The sequence below is a fragment of the Mobula birostris genome, chromosome 23 (assembly GCF_030028105.1).
Source record: "Mobula birostris isolate sMobBir1 chromosome 23, sMobBir1.hap1, whole genome shotgun sequence".
Lineage (NCBI taxonomy): Eukaryota > Metazoa > Chordata > Chondrichthyes > Myliobatiformes > Myliobatidae > Mobula > Mobula birostris.
Window position 1 is genome coordinate 38,313,998 of NC_092392.1, and position 20,434 is coordinate 38,334,431.

The following is a 20,434-nucleotide window of genomic DNA, read 5'->3' on the forward strand; positions in this document are numbered from 1 at the left end:
TTAATTTCCAGAAAATTGCCCATTCAATCGATAAGATTCAAACATCTATTACGGAACATCAGTCAGTTATATCTGATCTTCAAAAATCCACGCAACAAAATGAACTCAAGATGGAGAAAATCGAAGAAACAATTAAGGTAATGAAGAAGAAACTTGACTTTCTGACTTTTAAAAATTCTGACTTAGAATCCAGAATGCGACGGCAGAATCTTCGAATGATTGGGGTGCGTGAAACTGTCAAATCTGATAACCCTATGAAGTATTTTTCTTAACTTTTAAAAGACGCATTTCTTACTGTATTTCCTGACCAACCACCGTTATTGGATCGTGTTCACAGAGTTCCATCATACTCGTCTAAGTCAGATAAACCTCGACATGTCATCTTACGTTTTCATTACTTTCAAGACGAGGAGAAACTGTTTCGTTTCGTTCGATCTAAACGTTACATTGATTTTTTGGATCTTAAGTTCCGATTCGTGGAGGATTTCAGTAAACCAATTCGGGATCAACGGATTCGTTACAAATCTGTGATGTCGGAACTCTACAGGATGGATTTAAAACCAGCGCTGCTTTACCCAGCACGTTTAAGGATTCGTACGTTGGATGGAGCCCTTCGTTTTTTTGAATCTCCATCGGACGCCCAGAGTTATCTGGATCAATTTTCACCTTCAACATCTTAATCGTAATTTTTAACAATCTCCGTTTGATCGGAGGTTGTGAATCTGTCGGCCTTCATTTTTTTTTGCCTTATATGGGCAGAAAAGTTTATTTTTGATTAATTAATATGGTTGCTAAACTTTCTTTCTATCTGCGTCATTCCTTTCTTTTTCCCAGGGGATTCTGGGTGGTTATTCCCTCAGCGTCATTCTACGTATTTCCTTTGAGGCCTTAAATTTTGTAGTTTTTAAATTTTTTTTTGTAGGTTTTCATAACTAGTTTATGTTAATAATTTTATTTTTTTTTGTTTATTCATAGGGTCTGGGGTTTGTTGCGGTTTTTTTTATATTTTCTGGCTTTTTCTCTGTTATATTAAGTGTTTGTTTTAACTGACTTACTTTTTTATTCTTTTACTGTTTTATAACTAGCTGATCTTTTTTATATTTACACTTTTTTTTAGGGAGCATCTATCGGAAGTCATGGGGGTAGTTTTAGTGCTTGCTTCTTTCCAGCTGGTCTGTGTTCGATTTAGCCTTGGGGTCATGAGGTGGGGGGTGGTGGGAGGGGCTTCACGTTTTAGTTTTATTCTTCTTGGGCTATGTATACTATTGAAGTATTGGTTGCGTTCTCCTTCCCGGTATCTCTCATTTGTTCTGTTCCCTTTCCAGGTTCGTGGGTCGAGCCTATCGTCAATCCTCCTTGTTGCGGGTTGACTTTAGGGTTTATGGAGTCTATTATTAATTTCATCTCCTGGAATACTAATGGTCTTAACCATCCTATTAAAAGGAAGAAAGTTTTTAAAGTGTTCCGGAGGCTTAAAGCACAAATTTTATTTTTACAAGAGACCCATGTGCGGAGGGGGGACAGACTACGTTTTTTTAAATCCTGGAAGGAACAACAGTTCCATTCGAACTCTAACGCTAAGATTCAAGGCGTCTCTATTTTTATAGACTCCTCAGTTACTTTTATACAACAAGATATTATTTCTGATCCGAATGGTAGATTTCTACTGGTTAGTGGTCTACTATTTAATAGAAAGGTAGCTTTGGTTAATATTTAGGCTCCCAATATGGACTGTCCGGAATTTTATAAATCATTATTTAATCAGTTCCCGAATTTGAATGAGTTTTCATTGATCTGGGGCGGAGATCTTAATAGCTGTTTATCTCCAGCTTTGGACCGTTCGGCTCCTCTACGGACCTTACCTAATAAATCTGCAACTTTAATTAATTCATTCCTCTCTGATTCTGGGTCGACGGACATTTGGCATTTTCTGCATCCTCAGGAAAAAGATTTTTCTTTTTTTTCCACATGTTCACCATTCCTATTCAAGAATTGATTATTTCTTTATTGACTCTCGTCTTATTTCTTCAGTGATTAAATGTGATTATGACTCTATAACCATTTCGGATCATGCTCCACTTAAGCTTTCTATTAAAATTCAGGCCAATACACAAAGTAATAGACAATGGCGTTTTAATTCGCTATTGCTTCAGGACTCGGACTTTGTTAACTTTATGAATGAACAGATTGATCTTTTTTTTTTACAATCAACTATACAGAGGACATTTCTGTGAATTTTCTTCGGGATACGTTTAAAGCTTATATTCGTGGTCAGATTATCTCGTATTCTGCTGCTTTGAGGAAGAAGCTGAAGCAGGAGGAGTTGGTAATTGTGGATATGATTAAGGAAATTGATAAGAAATATGTTACAGCTCCCTCTGAGGAGTTATATAAACAAAGAACTGAACTTCAAATGGAACACAGTTTATTACTTTCGTCCTCGATTGTAAACCAATTAAAGAAAACAAGAAGTGAATTTTATGTACACAGTGACAAAGTTGGCAAACTGTTGGCTAACCAATTGAAGTCTAATTATGCTAAATCTCAAATTAATCAGATTTATAATCAAAATGATCGACTGATACTTGATCATGCGGGGATTAATCAAACTTTCTTTGATTTTTATTCTTCCTTATATCAATCAGAGTCTCCTCAAGACTCTAAATATATGAATGATTTTTTAGATAATCTAGACTTCCCTGAGATTTCACAGGATATGTCTTCTATGCTAGATACTCCCATTACCACTGATGAGATTAAGAATGTTATCTCCTCTATGAACCTGGGGAAAGCTCCTGGCCCTGATGGGATTACCATAGAATTTTATAAACGTTTTGCACCTTCATTAATCCCTTGGTTCTGTAGGGTTTTCGACGCTTCATTAAATCTTGGTAAACTTCCCGAATCTTTCAATAGAGCGTCAATCTCTCTAATATTAAAGAAGGATAAAGATCCTGCTCAATGTGCATCTTACAGACCAATATCTTTATTAAATGTTGACTCTAAAATTTGTTCTAAGTTATTAGCAAACAGATTAGAAAAAGTACTTCCTTTTATTATTTCGGAAGACCAAACGGGTTTTATTAAAGGTCGTTACTCTTTTTATAACATTTGCACACTGTTAAATATTGTTTATACTCCCTCACAAAATGTTCCTGAGTGTGTTATCTCTTTAGATGCTGAGAAAGCTTTTGATAGAGTACAATGGCCTTACTTATTTAAGGTGCTTGAAATGTTTAATTTTAGCTCGAAATTTATATCTTGGATCAAACTGTTATATCATTCTCCTGTGGCCTCGGTCCGTACTAACTCTCTAAGCTCACCTTTTTCCCTCTTTTTCGAGGTACTCGACAAGGTTGTCCTCTTTATTATTTGATATTGCATTCGAACCTTTTGCAATTGCCATTTGAGAATCTCCAAATATTACTGGGATAACTCGGGGCTTAAAGTCCCATAAAATATCACTCTATGCTGATGACTTACTTTTATATATTTCTAATCCTCAAAAATCCATCCCTGCTGTTTTAGGGTTATTAGCACAATTTAGTCTCTTTTCAGGTTATAAATTAAATCTTAGTAAGAGTGAACTTTTCCCAATTAATAAACAACTTCCCTTATATCATAACTTTCCGTTTAAATTGATTAATAATTATTTTTCATATCTTGGGATTAAAATTACTTGTAAACACAAAGATTTATTTAAGATTAACTTTTTACCCTTAATTGACCATATTATTCAACTTTCATCTAAATGGTTTCCTTTATATTTAACTTTGATTGGTCATATTAATGCAGTTAAGATGTTTTTTCTGCCAAAATTTCTATATATATTTCAGGCATTACCGACTTTCGTTCCAAAATCTTTTTTGATAAAGTTGACTCAAAAATTTCTTCATTTATTTGGCAAAATAAAAACCCGAGACTGGGTAAAATACATTTACAGAAAGCTAAGAGAGATGGAGGTTTAGCATTACCTAACTTTAGATTCTATTATTGGGCAATCAATATTCGACATATGAAATTTTGGTTACTTGACCAGGATATACTATCCATTCCTAAATGGGTAGCATTGGAATTACAATCTGTTCAGGATTACACTTGGCACTATTTTAGGTTCCTCTCTTCCTTTTGATTTGAAACGCCATAAACAGGTCTCTAGCCCGATAGTTAAATATACCTTACGAATTCGGTTCCAATTCAGAAAATTTTTTGATCTTAACCAATTTGGGCTAGCCATTCCTATCTTAGGTAACATTTTTTCCTCCCTCTTTTACGGATCGTGCTTTTCAAATTTGGAAGACTAAGAGTATTTCACGGTTTTTGGATTTATTTTTGGATGGTTCCCTTATGTCTTTTGAACAATTATCTAATAAATATAATTCATCAAGAATACATTTTTTTAGATATCTACAAATTAGAAATTTCCTAAGTACTATACTTTCTTCTTTTCCAATGCTTCCTCCTACATACATTTTAGATACTATAATTAACCTTAATCCATGTCAGAAAGGTGCATCGGCTATGATTTATAATATTACTATGAAACTTAGGAAAGCTCCATTTGATAAGATTAGGGTAGATTGGGAACAGGAATTGGGGTCTATTATTTCCATGGATGACTGCAGGTAGATTTTACAATTAGTCAATACTTCCTCTATCTGTGCTAAATATTCCCTAATTCAATTTAAAGTTGTTCATAGAGCACATATGTCCAAAGATAAATTAACTCGCTTTTATTCTCATATTAATCCTTTTTGTGATAGATATCCAGGGCAGATAGCATCTTTAACTCATATGTTTTGGTCTTGTCCTACTTTGGAAACTTTTTAGAGAGACATTTTTAATATTATTTCAAAGGTATTGAATATAGATATCTCTCCTCACCCTATTACTGCTATCTTTGGACTACCTAAAATTTCCAGTAATCTTTCTCCTTCAGCCTGTAGAATGATTGCATTTCTTACTTTAATGGCAAAAAGATGTATCTTACAATATTGGAAAGAGCTTAACGCTCCAACCACCTTTTTTTGGTTTTCTCAGACGATATTATGCTTGAATTTGGAGAAAATTAGAAGCAATCTTTATGATTCCTCACTTAAATTTGAACAGACCTGGAGATCTTTTATTCAATATTTTTATTTAATGTAATTTTTTTTTCTTCTCTTTTTTGCTCCATATTTATATACCCTTCTTGTTTTTTTTTACTGTTTTTAATGGAGGTCGGGTTTGAGGACATGATTTTAAGTTCTTTAACTCTATTTGGTTCTAAGTTAGCCCATTGCTTTGCTTTGCTTTTAGTTTAATTGCACGGTGGGGTTTTTTTTCCTTTTCTCTATTGAGATAGATATATATAAATAAATTAGTATACTATTATGTTACCTTAGTATGTTTGTTTAAATTACATTGTTTGTATCACTTTCTTTTCTGTATTAATATCTCCTGTAATTTTATTATATTCTAACAGTGTATTAGTGCCTATATGGCTTACCCTTTTGTATACTTATTCAATAAAAAGATTTAAAAAGAAAGAGAACTCACCTTGCTAACGGCTGCTCACAGGCACGTGTTTAAGCAATGCCAGCAAGAATGCAGTTCCGAGGGAGGAGCTTAGCTGCTTGGGGCGCGCGCTGCCTTTTTTTGTAACAGTGAAAACACCTTCTGTTAGCAAAAACAGGTAACTAATGTAGGTCTTTCGTAACAGCGAGGTTTCATAAAGCGAACGTTCGAAAAGCAGGGTACACCTATATAGTGTAGGGAAGTGTATGGTCATGCTCTTTGATAGAAGGAACAAAAGTATAGACTATTTTCCAAACAGGGAGAAAATTGAAAAGTCAAAGGGACTTGGGAGACCTCATGCAGGATTCCCTCAAGGTGAACTTGCAGGTTGAGTCAGTGGTAAGGAAGGGAAAGACAATGTTAACATTCATTTCAAGAGGACTAGAATAAAAGAGCAGGGAGTTGATGCTGAGGCTTTAGAAGGCATTCAGCAGACTGCACTTGGAATATTTTGAGCAGTTCTGGGCCGCTTATCTAAGAAAAGATATGCAGGCATTGGAGAGGGTCCAAAGGAGGTTCACCAGAACAATCCCAGGGCATGCCCGTTTCTCACTGTTACCTTCAGGTAGGAGGTACAGAAGCCTGAGGGCACACACTCAACAATTCAGGAACAGCTTCTTCCTTTCTGCCATCCGATTCCAAAATGGACATTGAATCTTTGGACACCACCACACTTTTTTTTAAAAAAAATATACAGTATTTATGTTTTTGCACTTTTTTTAATCTACTCAACATAAATCTTTATTTCTTATTATTAATTTTATTGTATTTATTATTTTTTTTCTGCTAGCTTATGTATTGTATTAAACTGCTGCTGCTAAGTTAACAAATTTAACATCACTTGCCGGTGATAATAAAACCGATTCTGAATGAAAGTGTGAATGTATGAGGCGTGTTTGATGGCTCTGGGGCTGTACTCACTGGAGTTCAGAAGAATTGGTGGTGGTGGGGGGGGGAATCTCATTAAAATTTATCAAATATTGAAAGGCTAAGACATAGTCGATGTGGAAAGGATACTGCCTATAGTGAGGGAGACTAGGATGAGAGGGCACAGCCTCATAACTGAAGGACGCCCATTTAGGACAGAGATGATGAGGAATTTCTTTAACCAGAAGGTGTTTAATCGGACAATTGATCAGGTCAGTCCACTGGGTATATTTAAAGCAGAGGTTGATAGGTTCTTGATTAATTAGGGCATCTAAAGGTTACAGGGAGAAGGCAGGAGAAGGGAGTTGAGAGGAAGAATAAATCAGTTATGATGAAATGGCGGAGAACCGTCAATGGGCCAAGTGGCCTAATTCTGCTATATCTTATGTTTTTTTAAAAACTGGTGATCCCCAGGACACTGAACTCCGAGTTCCCCTGTAACACAGGAATCACAACAACAGATCTCAGCCAACCATCCATAAAGTCAGCATCCCGTTACGTTATTTTTAAGTTTTAGTTAGTGTCCCCAGCTTTCACCTCTCAGAACTGACTTCCTACAATTCCCTTGGACTGTTCCCTGTTTTAAAGACAAACTGAACAGCACATTCCCAACTCATCATATTTAGTACTTCATTTAACATCTCACTCTAAATACTTAACAGTTTAAGAAGCTGCAAACAAATCAATAATCCAAAAGCATCACACAAGATGCTAGAGGGACTCAGAAAGTCAGGCATCATCTATGGGGAGAAATTGCCTAGAGATTCCAATTTTTCCAAAGTACATTGATTATCAAAGTACGTACACTAGTGGTGGCCAACCCATCGATTGCGATTGACCGGTCGATCTTTAAGACTTTCCCAGTAGATCCCGAAAAAAATCAAAATTAAATACACAAATACTGTTCTAATGTGAGCATTATAAAAATAAGTAATACTAATTAGGATAATGGTAAAATAGCAATACTTTCGCTACTGAAAGCTGTTTGTAAAGAGAGATTGTTTCCGAGTTGCGGGGTTTTAGTTCCGTTCTTTCTGCCCAGTGTGCATGTGTGTAGCTCCCCCGCCATGAACTGCATTTTCAGCGTAGCTTGTGCTGCATCAAAGTGACCAATTAGATTAGGTAAGAGTACAGACTGTCGCAAACATCAATATACGGCACTCACTCGTGAAGTCCTGACTGCATGGCGGAGGCTCCACGAAAGAAGGCGAAAACATACAAATTCCATCCAGAATGGGAAAAGGAATTTCTATTTACCTTGGTGAGAGACAAGTGTGTATGTATGTTGTGCCACCAAACACAAGCACTGACTAAAAGAGGGAATCTGGAGCGGCACCAAAACACCAACCACCAGAAATTTAAAGACACCTACCCCCCAAAGAGCACAATTCGTGCCTGGAAAGTTGAGGAGCTGAGATCAGGGTTGAAGGCCCAGCAATCATTTTTCACAAAACCTGCTGCTCAAAATAAGGCTGCTATTGAAGCATCATTTCGTGTAAGTCACCTTTTGGCTAAACACAAGAAGCCTTTTACAGATGGCGATTTATTCAAGGGAGCAATGGCCATTACCGCAGAGACTGTTTTTAATGACTTTAAAAACAAAAACGACACAGGTCAACTTATCTATGTGAAATTGCATTTTCACAGAGGAAAATTATTAAATATAAGTATGGGAGCTGTTAGACTGGCTGTCTGTAGTTATGAGCCAAATTTCAGGGAACTAGCAGAAAGTATTCAGCCCCAGTCATCACACTGAGTGCAACAGTCAATTTTTATTCATTTATTTTTCTTGTTGAAATAAAATTAACTAATGAAACTTAGAATTCAAGCTGTGAAGTATTGTAATATTCTTAAAGAAAGACAGCTATGGCCTGCTTGATATGCTAGTTACAGTGTTTTCTTGTTTGAATTAATTTGAAAGTTTGACAAAAGTATTTTGTGTAATTCAAATACAATTGGCCCAAATAAAAGACCTCAAATTGGAAGAACAATCTGAGCTGTTTTTTTCTCTAAACGATTTAGTAGATAGATCTTGTCTTTCACTAAGGTCAAGGTCGGGGATCTTGGGCTTAAAAAGGTTGGTGACCACTACTGTACATCATATACAACCTTGAGATTAGTCTTCTTTCAGGCAGCCACAAATCAAAAACACAGTACAATTTACGAAATACCCCACATCACAAAGACAGTCATACATCCAATATGCAAGAAAGAACAAATTGTGCAAACAAATCAAAACAAGCAAACAAACAATCCACAGAACATGAATCGTAGAGTCCCCGAAAGCAAGTCCAAAGCCACGTAGCCAGTTTAGCACTGTGGCCAGTCCAGGAGCCTGATGTCTGCAGGCTACCGCCAGAGCCAGGTTCAGCTCTGAAGTGAACGCCGATGACTGCAGTCTACAGCTGCAAAGTCAGTTCAGCGCTGAAGCAAGCAAAGCCTCGCATAGTGAGCTGAACACTGGTTAGTCCGCCACCCTCGGCCTCGACACCATAATCTTTTTAATCTGGTTCAGCCAAACATCAATTCATTGTTGGCTTTCAGACTCGGGTCCTGCCACTTCAGTCGGACCCAAAGATTCAGTCCAGCCAAAAGCAAGCATTATGTCCTTTAGAGCCCAGCAGTGGTAACTCTTGTGTTTCTACTCATCTTCCTCCAGCAACTGTCTCCACCTCACACTTCTTTGTACCTCCACCACCTTGCTGTCTCTGTCCCTCTTCCTCCACCCCACCATCTTTATCTACCTCCATCTGTCATTCACCTGCCAAAGCCTCCCAACTTCACCATACCTGGCACAACCAGTCATCTTACACTCCTCTTCCACCCACCAATCACATCAAACTCCTTTCTCACCATGCCCCTTATTTATTATGCCAAAAGCATTACTAATACACTGACAAATTTCACCATACACCCTGAGTTGCCCTATCTTATCCTCATATGCCTAGGACTTGATTGAGCCCTTTGAGTACCCAAGCCAACATGACAAAACCAGAAAACTGCAGCACACAGTGATTACACAAGGAGTACATCCCAAGTGTGCACATGTATTGATTTTGTGAGAAGGAAGTGTGAGGGGATAATTTTTTAAAAAAGGAAAATAAAGAAATGACAAATATGTAAAATAATTCATAGCCATCTTCACAGTAGAAGACAAAAATTACAAAAATATAGGAAATCAAAAGGAGAATGAAGAACAACCATTATTGAGAGAAGAGGTACCCAGCAAATTAGTTGAGCTGATGTAAGTCCACTGGACATCCAGTGAACCTCAGCGACTTCTGGCTGGTGGCTAAAATCAAAGAAAACAACCAACTTTGTTAACCACACTTTTTCTTGCAAACAATTGCAAGCAATAGTGTGTACTTCCCTTTGGACTTGGAGGCATTTCAATGTGGTAGAGCCGAGGTGAGGTGAGGCAATGCAACAGGGCGGTCGCCGAGAGCGAGAAAGACTTGAGATTTGATCGATTAAAGTGCCAGGCCGAATTGAAAAGGCCAAGTCCCGGCTGAATCGAGGCAGCGAGACCCAGGTCCCAATGTGTATTGACCTGATGACTGTACGTCAGTTTAGGTGCCAGGCTAGATTTCAAAGGTCAGGGTGTCATGGCCTGAGCTGGATCAGCTCACTGCTCCACTCTGCACTAAACTAAGGGACTGCGGGCAGACTCTCTTTGTGGACTTCAGTTCAGAACACTATATGCATGATTTGTTTTTCTTCCCCTCCATGTTTGTCGATCTTTTTCTTAAAAAATGAGTTCTTCTGGGTTTCTTTGTTTCATGGCTGCCTGTCAGGAGATTAATCTCAAGGTTGTATAATGTATACATACTTTGAAAATATGTGTATCTTGAACTTCGAACAATGGCCTCCATCCCAAGGTTCTCAAGGAAGTGGTCACAGATATGGTGAACATACTAGTTCTCGTCTTCCTCAAGATCTTGACAAGAAAAAGTCCAATCATCATAAAAGAACACATTTGGTAAAGGCGCAAAGGATCATGTAGATAGTGTGCCTACCATTTGACATTAACAACAATACTACAATATATTGCCAAGGTTGTAACAATACTTTCAAAATCGTGATCGCATCAGCTTAAGTCAACATGGATTTATGAAAGGGTAATTGTATTTAACTGCATTCCTCAAGGTTGGAACTAGCAAGTGGACATCAGGAAATCAATGGCTGTTTTTGGACATCTAAACACCAAAGTTATCCTTTTTTAAAAAATTACTTAGGATAATTTCCTAGCTTAAAGGACTGCTTAACTGAAGAAAAGCAGAATTGTTTTTAAATTTAAAGATATAAAACAGTAACAGACACTTCTGCCCCAGTGAGCTCACACTACCCAACTACACCCATGTGAACAATTAACCTAGGAACCAATACGTCTTTGGAATGTGGGAGGAAACAGAAACAGCTGGAGGAAACCCAAGCAGTCATGGCAAGGATGTACAAGTTCCTTATAAACAAGGAAGGGGCGGCATGTAGCATAGTGGCTAGCACAATGCCTTACAGTACAGGCAATCCAGGTTCAATCCCACAGCTACCTGTATGTTCTCCCCATGATTGCATGCGTTTCCTCCCGGTGCTCCGCTTTTCTCCCACAGTCCAAAGACATACCAGCTGGCAGTTTAATTGGTCATTGTAAACAGTCCCATGATTAGGCTGGGATTAAATCGAGGAATTGCTGGGTGGCGTGGCTCAAAAGGCCATAAGAGCCTATTCCACACCATATCTCAATAAATAACTTGAACCTGTATCGCTGCTGTTAACTGCTACACTACTGTGCTGCCCATAAGATGAAGTGATGTTCACACAAGCAATCCATAACCGGTGATTTGATGAAGGGACTGGATGTTTTGTATAAAGATTGGCTGACAAGTCACAGGAAAGCAAATTGTGAAGAGGACACAGAATTTGCAAAGGGTATAAATAGGTTAAGTGATTGGGTCATAACAGGTAATGCATAATAATATTGGGTTTCTACTGCAATATGCAAAACAGAAAAACAAATTATTTAAATGGTACTAGATTATTTAATGTTGTTTATCCCTTATATCAAGAAAACAAAGCTACACCAAGTAAACAACACGAATTCTGCAGATGCTGGAAATTCAAGCAACACACATCAAAGTTGCTGGTGAACGCAGCAGGCCAGGCAGCATCTCTAGGAAGAGGTACAGTCGACATTTCAGGCCAAGACCATTCGTCAGGACTAACTGAAGGAAGAGTTAGTAAGAGATTTAGAAGTGGGAGGGGAAGGGGGAGATCCAAAATGATAGGAGAAGACAGGAGGGGGAGGGATGGAGCCAAGAGCTGGACAGGTGATAGGCAAAAGGGATACGAGAGGATCATGGGACAGGAGGTCCAGGAAGAAAGACAAGCGGGGGGGAACCCAGAGGATGGGTCAGGGGTATAGTCAGAGGGACAGAGGGACAAAAAGGAGAGTGAGAGAAAGAATGTGTGTATAAAAATAAATAACGGATGGGGTACGAGGGGGAGGTGGGGCATTAGCAGAAGTTAGAGAAGTCGATGTTCATGCCATCAGGTTGGAGGCTACCCAGACGGAATATAAGGTGTTGTTCCTCCAACCTGAGAGTGGCTTCATCTTTACAGTAGAGGAGGCCGTGGATAGACATGTCAGAATGGGAATGGGATGTGGAATTAAAATGTGTGGCCACTGGGAGATCCTGTTTTCTCTGGCGGACAGAGCGTAGGTGTTCAGCAAAGCGGTCTCCCAGTCTGCGTCGGGTCTCGCCAATATATAGAAGGCCACATCGGGAGCACCGGACGCAGTATATCACCCCAGCCGACTCACAAGTGAAGTGTCGCCTCACCTGGAAGGACTGTCTGGGGCCCTGAATGGTGGTAAGGGAGGAAGTGTAAGGGCATGTGTAGCACTTGTTCCGCTTACAAATGCCAGGAGGGAGATCAGTGGGGAGGGATGGGGGGGACAAATGGACAAGGGAGTCACATAGGGAGCGATCCCTGCGGAAAGCGAGGGGGGGGGGGAGGGAAAGATGTGCTTAGTGGTGGGATCCCGTTGGAGGTGGCAGAAGTTACGGAGAATAATATGTTGGACCCGGAGGCTGATGGGGTGGTAGGTGAGGACCAGGGGAACCCTATTCCTAGTGGGGTGGCGGGAGGATGGAGTAAGAGCAGATGTGCGTGAAATGGGGGAGATGCGTTTGAGAACAGAGTTGATGGTGGAGGAAGGGAAGCCCTTTTCTTTAAAAAGGGAGGACATCTCCCTCGTCCTGGAATGAAAAGCCTCATCCTGAGAGCAGATGCAGCGGAGACGGAGGAATTGTAAGAAGGGGATGGCATTTTTGCAAGAGACAGGGTGAGAAGAGGAATAGTCCAGATAGCTGTGAGAGTCAGTAGGCTTATAGTAGACATCAGTGGATAAGCTGTCTCCAGAGACAGAAAGATCTAGAAAGGGGAGGGAGGTGTCGGAAATGGACCGGGTAAACTTGACGGCAGGGTGAAAGTTGGAGGCAAAATTAATAAAGTCAATGAGCTCAGCATGCGTGCAGGAAGCAGCGCCAATGCAGTCGTCGATGTAGCGAAGGAAAAGTGGGGGACAGATACCAGAATAGGCACGGAACATAGATTGTTCCACAAAGCCAACGAAAAGGCAGGCATAGCTAAGACCCATACGGGTGCCCATAGCTACATCTTTAGTTTGGAGGAAGTGGGAGGAGCCAAAGGAGAAATTATTAAGAGTAAGGACTAATTCCGCTAGACGGAGCAGAGTGGTGGTAGAGGGGAACTGATGGGTCTGGAATCCAAAAAGAAGCGGAGAGTTTTGAGACCTTCCTGATGGGGGATGGAAGTATATAGGGACTGGACATCCATGGTGAAAATAAAGCGGAGGGGGCCAGGGAACTTAAAATCATCGAAAAGTTTAAGAGCGTGAGAAGTGTAACTTAAAATCATCGAAAAGTAACACCAAGTAACCAGGAACTTCAATGGGATGTTGGTCTTTATTGCAAATAGGATGGAATACAAAAATTAAGTAACTGTGACAAAAATCCACAAAAAAATGGCAAGATCAAACACAGAATCAAAATCAGATTCATTGACACTGACATTTGTTGTGAAATTTGTTGTTTCGTAGTAAAAATACAGTGCAGAACAAAAATTACTTGAAGTTACAAAAATAAACACCGAGGATAGAGAGTGTCAATAACTTTAAATTCCTCAGTGTTATTATTTCAGAGGACCTGCTTGTCCTGGGCCCAGCATATAAGTGGAATTATGAAGAGAGCACAGCAACACCTCTAATTCCTCATGAGCCTGCAAAGGTCCGGCATGACATGCAAACTTTCCCAAACTTCTATAGATGTGCAGTGGAAAGTAAACTGACTGTCTATGTCACAGATTGGTATAGATACACCAATGTCCTTAAACAGAAAATCCTTCAAAAATTAGTGGATACGGCCCAGTCCATTACAGTTAAGTCCTCCCTACCACTTAGCACATCTACACAAAACGTTGTCACAGGAAAGCAGCATCCATCATCATCAGGGACCCCCACAAGCCAAGACATGCTCTCTTCTCGCCGTTGCCATCAGGAAGAAGGTGCAAGTGCCTCAAAACTCACACCACCAGGTTCAGGAAAAGTTATTACCCCTAATCATCAGGCTCTTGAACCAGAAAGGATAACTTCATTAAAATGTTCCCATAACCCATGGACTCACTTTCAAATACTCTTCATCTCATGTTCTTGCTATTTATTGCTTATTTGTTTATTATTATCACTTCCTTCTTTTTCTATTTGCACAGTTTGTTGTCTATTGCACATTGGTTGAACACCCAAATTGTAATTACCAATCTGACTGTAGCTTCCGGAAAGGAGTTCGAGGATCAAGTTGCAGAGGCACAGATTTTGAAGCTTGTTGATTAGTATTGAGGGGGGCGATGGTGTTGAATGTTGAGCTGTAATTGATAAACAACAGTCTGACATGTCACCTAAATGCTTCAAAGCAGAGTGGGAAACCAGAAGTTCCACCCACTGTAGGCCTGTGGGTGACCAGGGGGGTACCGCAAGGTTCAGTGCTGGGACCGCAGCTGTTTACAATATATATTAATGATTTAGATGAGGGAATTAAAAGTAACATTAGCAAATTTGCCAATGACACAAAGCTGGGTGGCAGTGTGAAATGTGAGGAGGATGTTATGAGAATGCAAGGTGACTTGGACAGGCTGGGTGAGTGGGTAGATGCATGGCAGATGCAGTTTAATGTGGATAAATGTGAGGTTATCCACTTTGGTGGTAAGAACAGGAAGGCAGATTATTATCTAAATGGAGTCAAGTTAGGAAAAGGGGAAGTACAACGAGATCTAGGTGTTCTTGTACATCAGTCACTGAAAGCAAGCATGCAAGTACAGCAGGCAGTGAAGAAAGCTAATGGCATGCTGGCCTTCATAACAAAGGGAATTGAGTATAAGAGCAAAGAGGTCCTTCTGCAGCCGTACAGGGCCCTGGTGAGACCACACCTGGAGTACTGTGTGCAGTTTTGGTCTCCAAATTTGAGGAAGGACATTCTTACTATTGAGGGAGTGCAGCATAGGTTCACAAGGTTAATTCCCGGGACGGCGGGACTGTCATATGTCGAAAGATTGGAGTGACTGGGCTTGTGTACTCTGGAATTTAGAAGGCTGAGAGGGGATCTTATTGAAACATATAAGATTATTAAGGGATTGGACACGCTGGAGGCAGGAAGCATGTTCCCGCTGATGGGTGAGTCCAGAACCAGAGGCCACAATTTAAGAATAAGGGGTAGGCCATTTAGAACGGAGTTGAGGAAAAACTTTTTCTCCCAGAGAGTGGTGGATGTATGGAATGCTCTGCCCCAGAAGGCTGTGGAGGCCAAGTCTCTGGATGCTTTCAAGAAAGAGCTGGATAGAGCTCTCAAGGATAGCAGAATCAAAGGTTATGGGGATAAGGCAGGAACTGGATACTGACTGTGGATGATCAGCCATGATCACAGTGAATGGCGGTGCTGACTCGAAGGGCCAAATGGCCCACTCCTGCACCTATTGTCTATTGTTGTGGCAGTAGGTAAACTGTATGATCATTGCTCGGGCAGGAGTCAATTTTAACCATGACCAACATGTCACTGCGATTCATCACAGTATATCTGAGTACTGCTGGGCAGCAGTCATTGAGGCAGCTCATCCTGGTCTCCTTGGGCACTGGCACAATTGTTGACCTTTCAAAGCAGGTGAGAATCTCCAACTACAGCAAGAGATTGAAGATGGCCTTGAACACTACAGCCAGTTACTTGACACCAATTTTCACTAACCTACCACTTCAAATTGGGGTCTGACACTTTGCAAGGATTCACCGTCATAAAAGATATCCTGACATTAGGCTCCTGAAACTTGTAGCATACTGAAGTTTCACTTGTTTGACTCCAGGAATTAAAGTCTTATTTTCTGAGGAGTCATCAGATCGACAAGGCCTACATCATCCAGAGTGTATAAAAGCATCATGCGATTTCATCAGCAAATGCAAACTTCTTACAGGGGTTGATAGAGTAGGCGCTGCAAGGGCATGTCTGCTGGTGGAGGAATTTGGAACTGGAGGTTACTGTTACTGGATGAAGTGTCACTCTCTCAAGAATAAGACAAGGATGGATTTCTCCTCTCATTCCCAGAACAGGTTATTTACTATTTTCAAAACCAAATTAGATCTTATGAAATTCAAATGTTTCTGGTGCCCAGGCACAAATTAAGGAGACCAATATCAGTCTTACAAAGTGGCAGAGAAGGCATGAAAGAGCATATACCTGCTCCTATGCCAGGTCCTTGTGTAATAACATGGTCAAGGAAATTAAAGCTAGAGAGCACATCTCCCCTGACTAACACTTGAATATCCACTATATAAAAGGAATGTATTTGTTACTTAATGGAGATTTTCTTCACTGCAAGGGATAGAGAAAATACTTGAGCATATTTTAAATTTGCATCATGGAAAACCATTAACAACTTTTAACTAGAATAATGGAAAGGAGTCTGAAAAAAAAAGGATAAAAACTCATGAGCACCTGCATTCTTCATCTGACATTAATGACCACTGGATGACTGATTTGACAAACTAATGAGCAGTTTGCATCCCCCAAACTACATCCAGATTCTCCAACTCCAAAGCCTTCAGAATCCACAATTTCTTTCACCAAATGACAATCATGACTTCACAAACTACTACCCAAAACTTTTGGAATTAATATACATTTTAGTACTCCTAAAACGTTTGCATCTTCAGGTAAACTTCATCAATATTTCTTCATGAAATTCATCTTTAAACTGATCTTGACACTGAACGAGCCAATTACTTATAGCCTCGTTAACTATAGAAAGTAATCGCATAAATATAATTATGTTTCCATGAGAGTTTGAAGAACATTAAATGACTAGCTTCCACTTTCCAACTTTCACTTCCGAAATCCTTTCTATAAGCCCACAGACAAGTAGCCTAACCTCTGCCTTTCTTTCATTTTTGGCCACGGAAAATACACAGCACACGGTGCTTAACTGACACACGATCTACTAAATTTTGATAGATCTATGCTTAAGTTTCGAGGTGCTCTGACTTGATGATTTTTAAAACTTTAGCCACTTTCCAAGCAGCGCCACAAAACTTAAAAGTCGCCCAACACGATCACCCTTAAGGCAGTGCACCTGAAGCCTGATACCGAAGATCGGCTGGACCGCGGACCAGCGACACAGTCCGTGGGACCACTCGCTTCGGTCCGGCCCGGTCATCCACTAAACACGTCACTGACCTGCCTGGAACTTTGGAAACATTCCGCTTCCAAAACTGCTTCTTTCCGCCGTCACTTGTCATCTTTGCCATTGGAAGAAGCGTCCAGTCCCACCAAGTGCCGGACACAGGCGCAGCTGTCCCCTGACAACGACCATTCACATTTACTCCAGTCTACAGCCGCTTGGCTCACTGCTACAAGAGCGCCATGTTCCATTCCCAAGAAACATCTTTTCTATTGGCTTGAATTTCCAAGGTAACCGCCGCACCAATTAGACGCTGCCTTCTGTCAATGTTCCCATCTACGATCGGTGATGTCACAAAGTGGGCGGCCCGATTCGTGACGTCAGTGGGAATGTAGCTTTTCATGGTTCCCGGTACGTTTGTCTTTATTGACAAACTGCTGTCATTAATTTCGTTTCCGCAATGTTGAGTAATACTACAACTAGGCGGCCAACTTCAGCACATACGAAACGTTGCATGAACTCAGCAGGTCAGACAGCATCTGTAGCCTGTAAAGAGAGTGTAGGGTCTCGACCTGAAACGTCGACGATTTCTCTCTCAGAGATGCTGCCCTGACCTGCTGAGTTCCCTACAGTTTTGTGTATTGCTCCAGATTTCAGCATCTGCAGTCTCTTGTGTCTCCATTTCTGCTAGTCCACATAGACACGAGTGCAAAAGGTCCAAAGCTGAAACCGATTTTGCTGATGATTTAATGAGTGTTTTCTGAATCTTTTGATGGGTTTGTGCAAATTGAACAATATATAACTTTCTTCATTGGTAGCCACTGATGTGGTGGTATTGGGTTTGCAGACCATGAAATTCTAAACTCAAACAAAGACCGTAAGCCCTATTGGATATAAATAGCCACAGGTACTCTCACTAAAGGGAAATTATATTGTAACTACCCAATGTTAAAAAGAAAATTTCACTTCCCTGTTTGTTCAGCACAGTGAGTTTCACTGCCAATACCCACAATGCAAGTGGTAGGTCCTCTCCCAACAAGCAGTTTACTTCCAGTGAACAAAGTGATTTAAAACACAGTTCATTTGTTCTCGGCGATACATGTTTAAATTCAAACAACAATCTTGAAACACATTTAAAACTTATAGTGGATTTCTATCTTAAACATTTCCAAATTACAAGCTATTTCTGACACTAAAACCATTTCCAAAACACAAATGATTTCTAAAACATAAAGCACAAAGGATTAAGGATGTCCATAATAGTCATAGTCATACTTTATTCATCCTGTGGGAAATTGGTTTTCATTACAGTTGCACCATAAATAATAAATAGTAATAAAACCATAAATAGTTAAATAGTAATATGTAAATTATGCCAGTAAATTATGAAATAAGTCCAGGACCAGCCTATTGGCTCAGGGTGTCTGACCCTCCAAAGGAGGAGTTGTAAAGTTTGATGGCCACAGGCAGGAATGACATCCTATGACGCTCTGTGTTGCATCTCGGTGGAATGAGTCTCTGGCTGAATGTACTCCTGTGCCCACCCAGTACATTATGTAGTGGATGGGAGACATTGTCCGAGATGGCTTGCAACTTAGACGGCATCCTCTTTTCAGACACCACCGTGAGAGAGTCCAGTTCCATCCCCGCAACATCACTGGCCTTACGAATACAGGTACAATTCCTATAAACTGAAAAGACATAACATGATGCAGATGAACAAGTCATCTGTTGCGGAAACTGAAGCTGGAGGAATGAATTCTAGTTCACCCTATGTTTCTTCCAGGTTTCTTACCTCAATTCGGATAAGCCTGAACTGCTTTCTACATTTATACCCTTTTTCTCCCAATTGGATGACTTCATAAACGCTGTAAATAGACAATAGACAATAGGTGCAGGAGTAGGCCATTCGGCCCTTCGAGCCAGCACCGCCATTCACTGTGATCATGGCTGATCATCCACTATCAGTATCCAGTTCCTGCTTTATCCCCATAACCTTTGATTCCACTATCTAACTTAAGCAAAGCTAACTTCCTTGATTACATAAAACCTTACAGCTATAAACACATCAGTTATTGATGTGCTAAATGATATAGCCATCTATTCTGCAAACTCCCTTGAACTAAGCAATTTAAGTCAATTTTTCTGTTTGAAACAACACCAATTTAAAAACCCATTGTTTTATACTCTACACATAATCAGTAAGAAAGGATGCTGGGAGCAAGCATCTTAATTTTCCAACAAAGAGTGTCTTCTAGCTACAAAGTTTGTTTGCAAAGTTGTGTTTTTAACTTCAAGCTGATTAGTAATTTCTATTGATGATTGACTCCCATTTACGACCAGGAACTAAACAAACTTGTTGGAAGTTTATTTACATCTGTGTTTCATCTTACAAGTCACAGATGCTGTGTTCAGAAAGCCAAGATTAGCAAACAACCAAGAGGCCCACTGCCAAGGAATGAATATCCATCATACTGTGGATTCAGGAAGATTTGATTCCATTCCAGTTTTGTGGGCAGTGTGGTGCATTAAGAGCAATGGCAAATGCCAGATTCTTCCACAGATGGAAAATAAGACACTGGAGATCCTGGAATTGAGAGCATCAGTTTGCTGGAAGAACTCAGCAGGTCAAGCACAATCTGTGGGTGAAATGGAACTGTCATTGTTTTAAGTTGAAACAATGCATCCATCAAACAATTCTGATGTCAGTAGTTTCTATGAGACCATAAGATATAGGAGCAGAATTAGGCCAAGTGGTCTAGCGAGTCTGCTCCATCATTTCATCACAGCTGATCTATTTCCCTCTCAGCCCCAATCTCCTGCCTTCTCCCCATATCCCTTCATGCCCTGACTAGTCAAGAATCTGTCAACCACTGCCTTAAATATGCCCAAAGACTTGGCCTCCTCAGATGCCTGTGGCAAGGAATTCCACAGATACACCACTCTCTGGCTAAAGAAATTCCTCTTCATCTCTGTTCTAAATGGACATCACTCTAATCTGAGGCTGCAACCTCAGGCCTTAGACCATAGGAAATATCCACTCTATCGAGGTCTTACAACATTCGATAGCTTTCAATGGGATCCCACTCATTCTTCTGTATTCCAGCAAGTACAGGCCCAGAGCCATCAAACACTCCAAATATGATATGCCTTCATTTTTGGATTCATTTTTGTGAAACTCCTTTGAACCATCTCCAACGTCAGCAAATCTTTT

The 20,434-nt window shown here is 40.2% G+C and overlaps 1 protein-coding gene across 4 annotated transcripts in view; it reads right to left on the minus strand.

Moving 5' to 3' along the window:
- Nucleotides 1–17,524, minus strand: part of tbc1d22a (TBC1 domain family, member 22a) — a 335,257-nt gene extending 317,733 nt beyond the window's left edge. For 2 of the 4 annotated variants that reach the window (XM_072241878.1, XM_072241877.1), the window contains exon 1: nt 17,277–17,524. In XM_072241878.1, the coding sequence (XP_072097979.1) occupies nt 17,277–17,347 (71 nt within the window). In that variant the 5' untranslated portion in view covers nt 17,348–17,524. The remainder of the gene's footprint in view (nt 1–17,276) is intronic. The other 2 variants (XM_072241880.1, XM_072241879.1) reach the window with 2 other exon arrangements.
- Nucleotides 17,525–20,434: the final 2,910 nt, after the last annotated feature.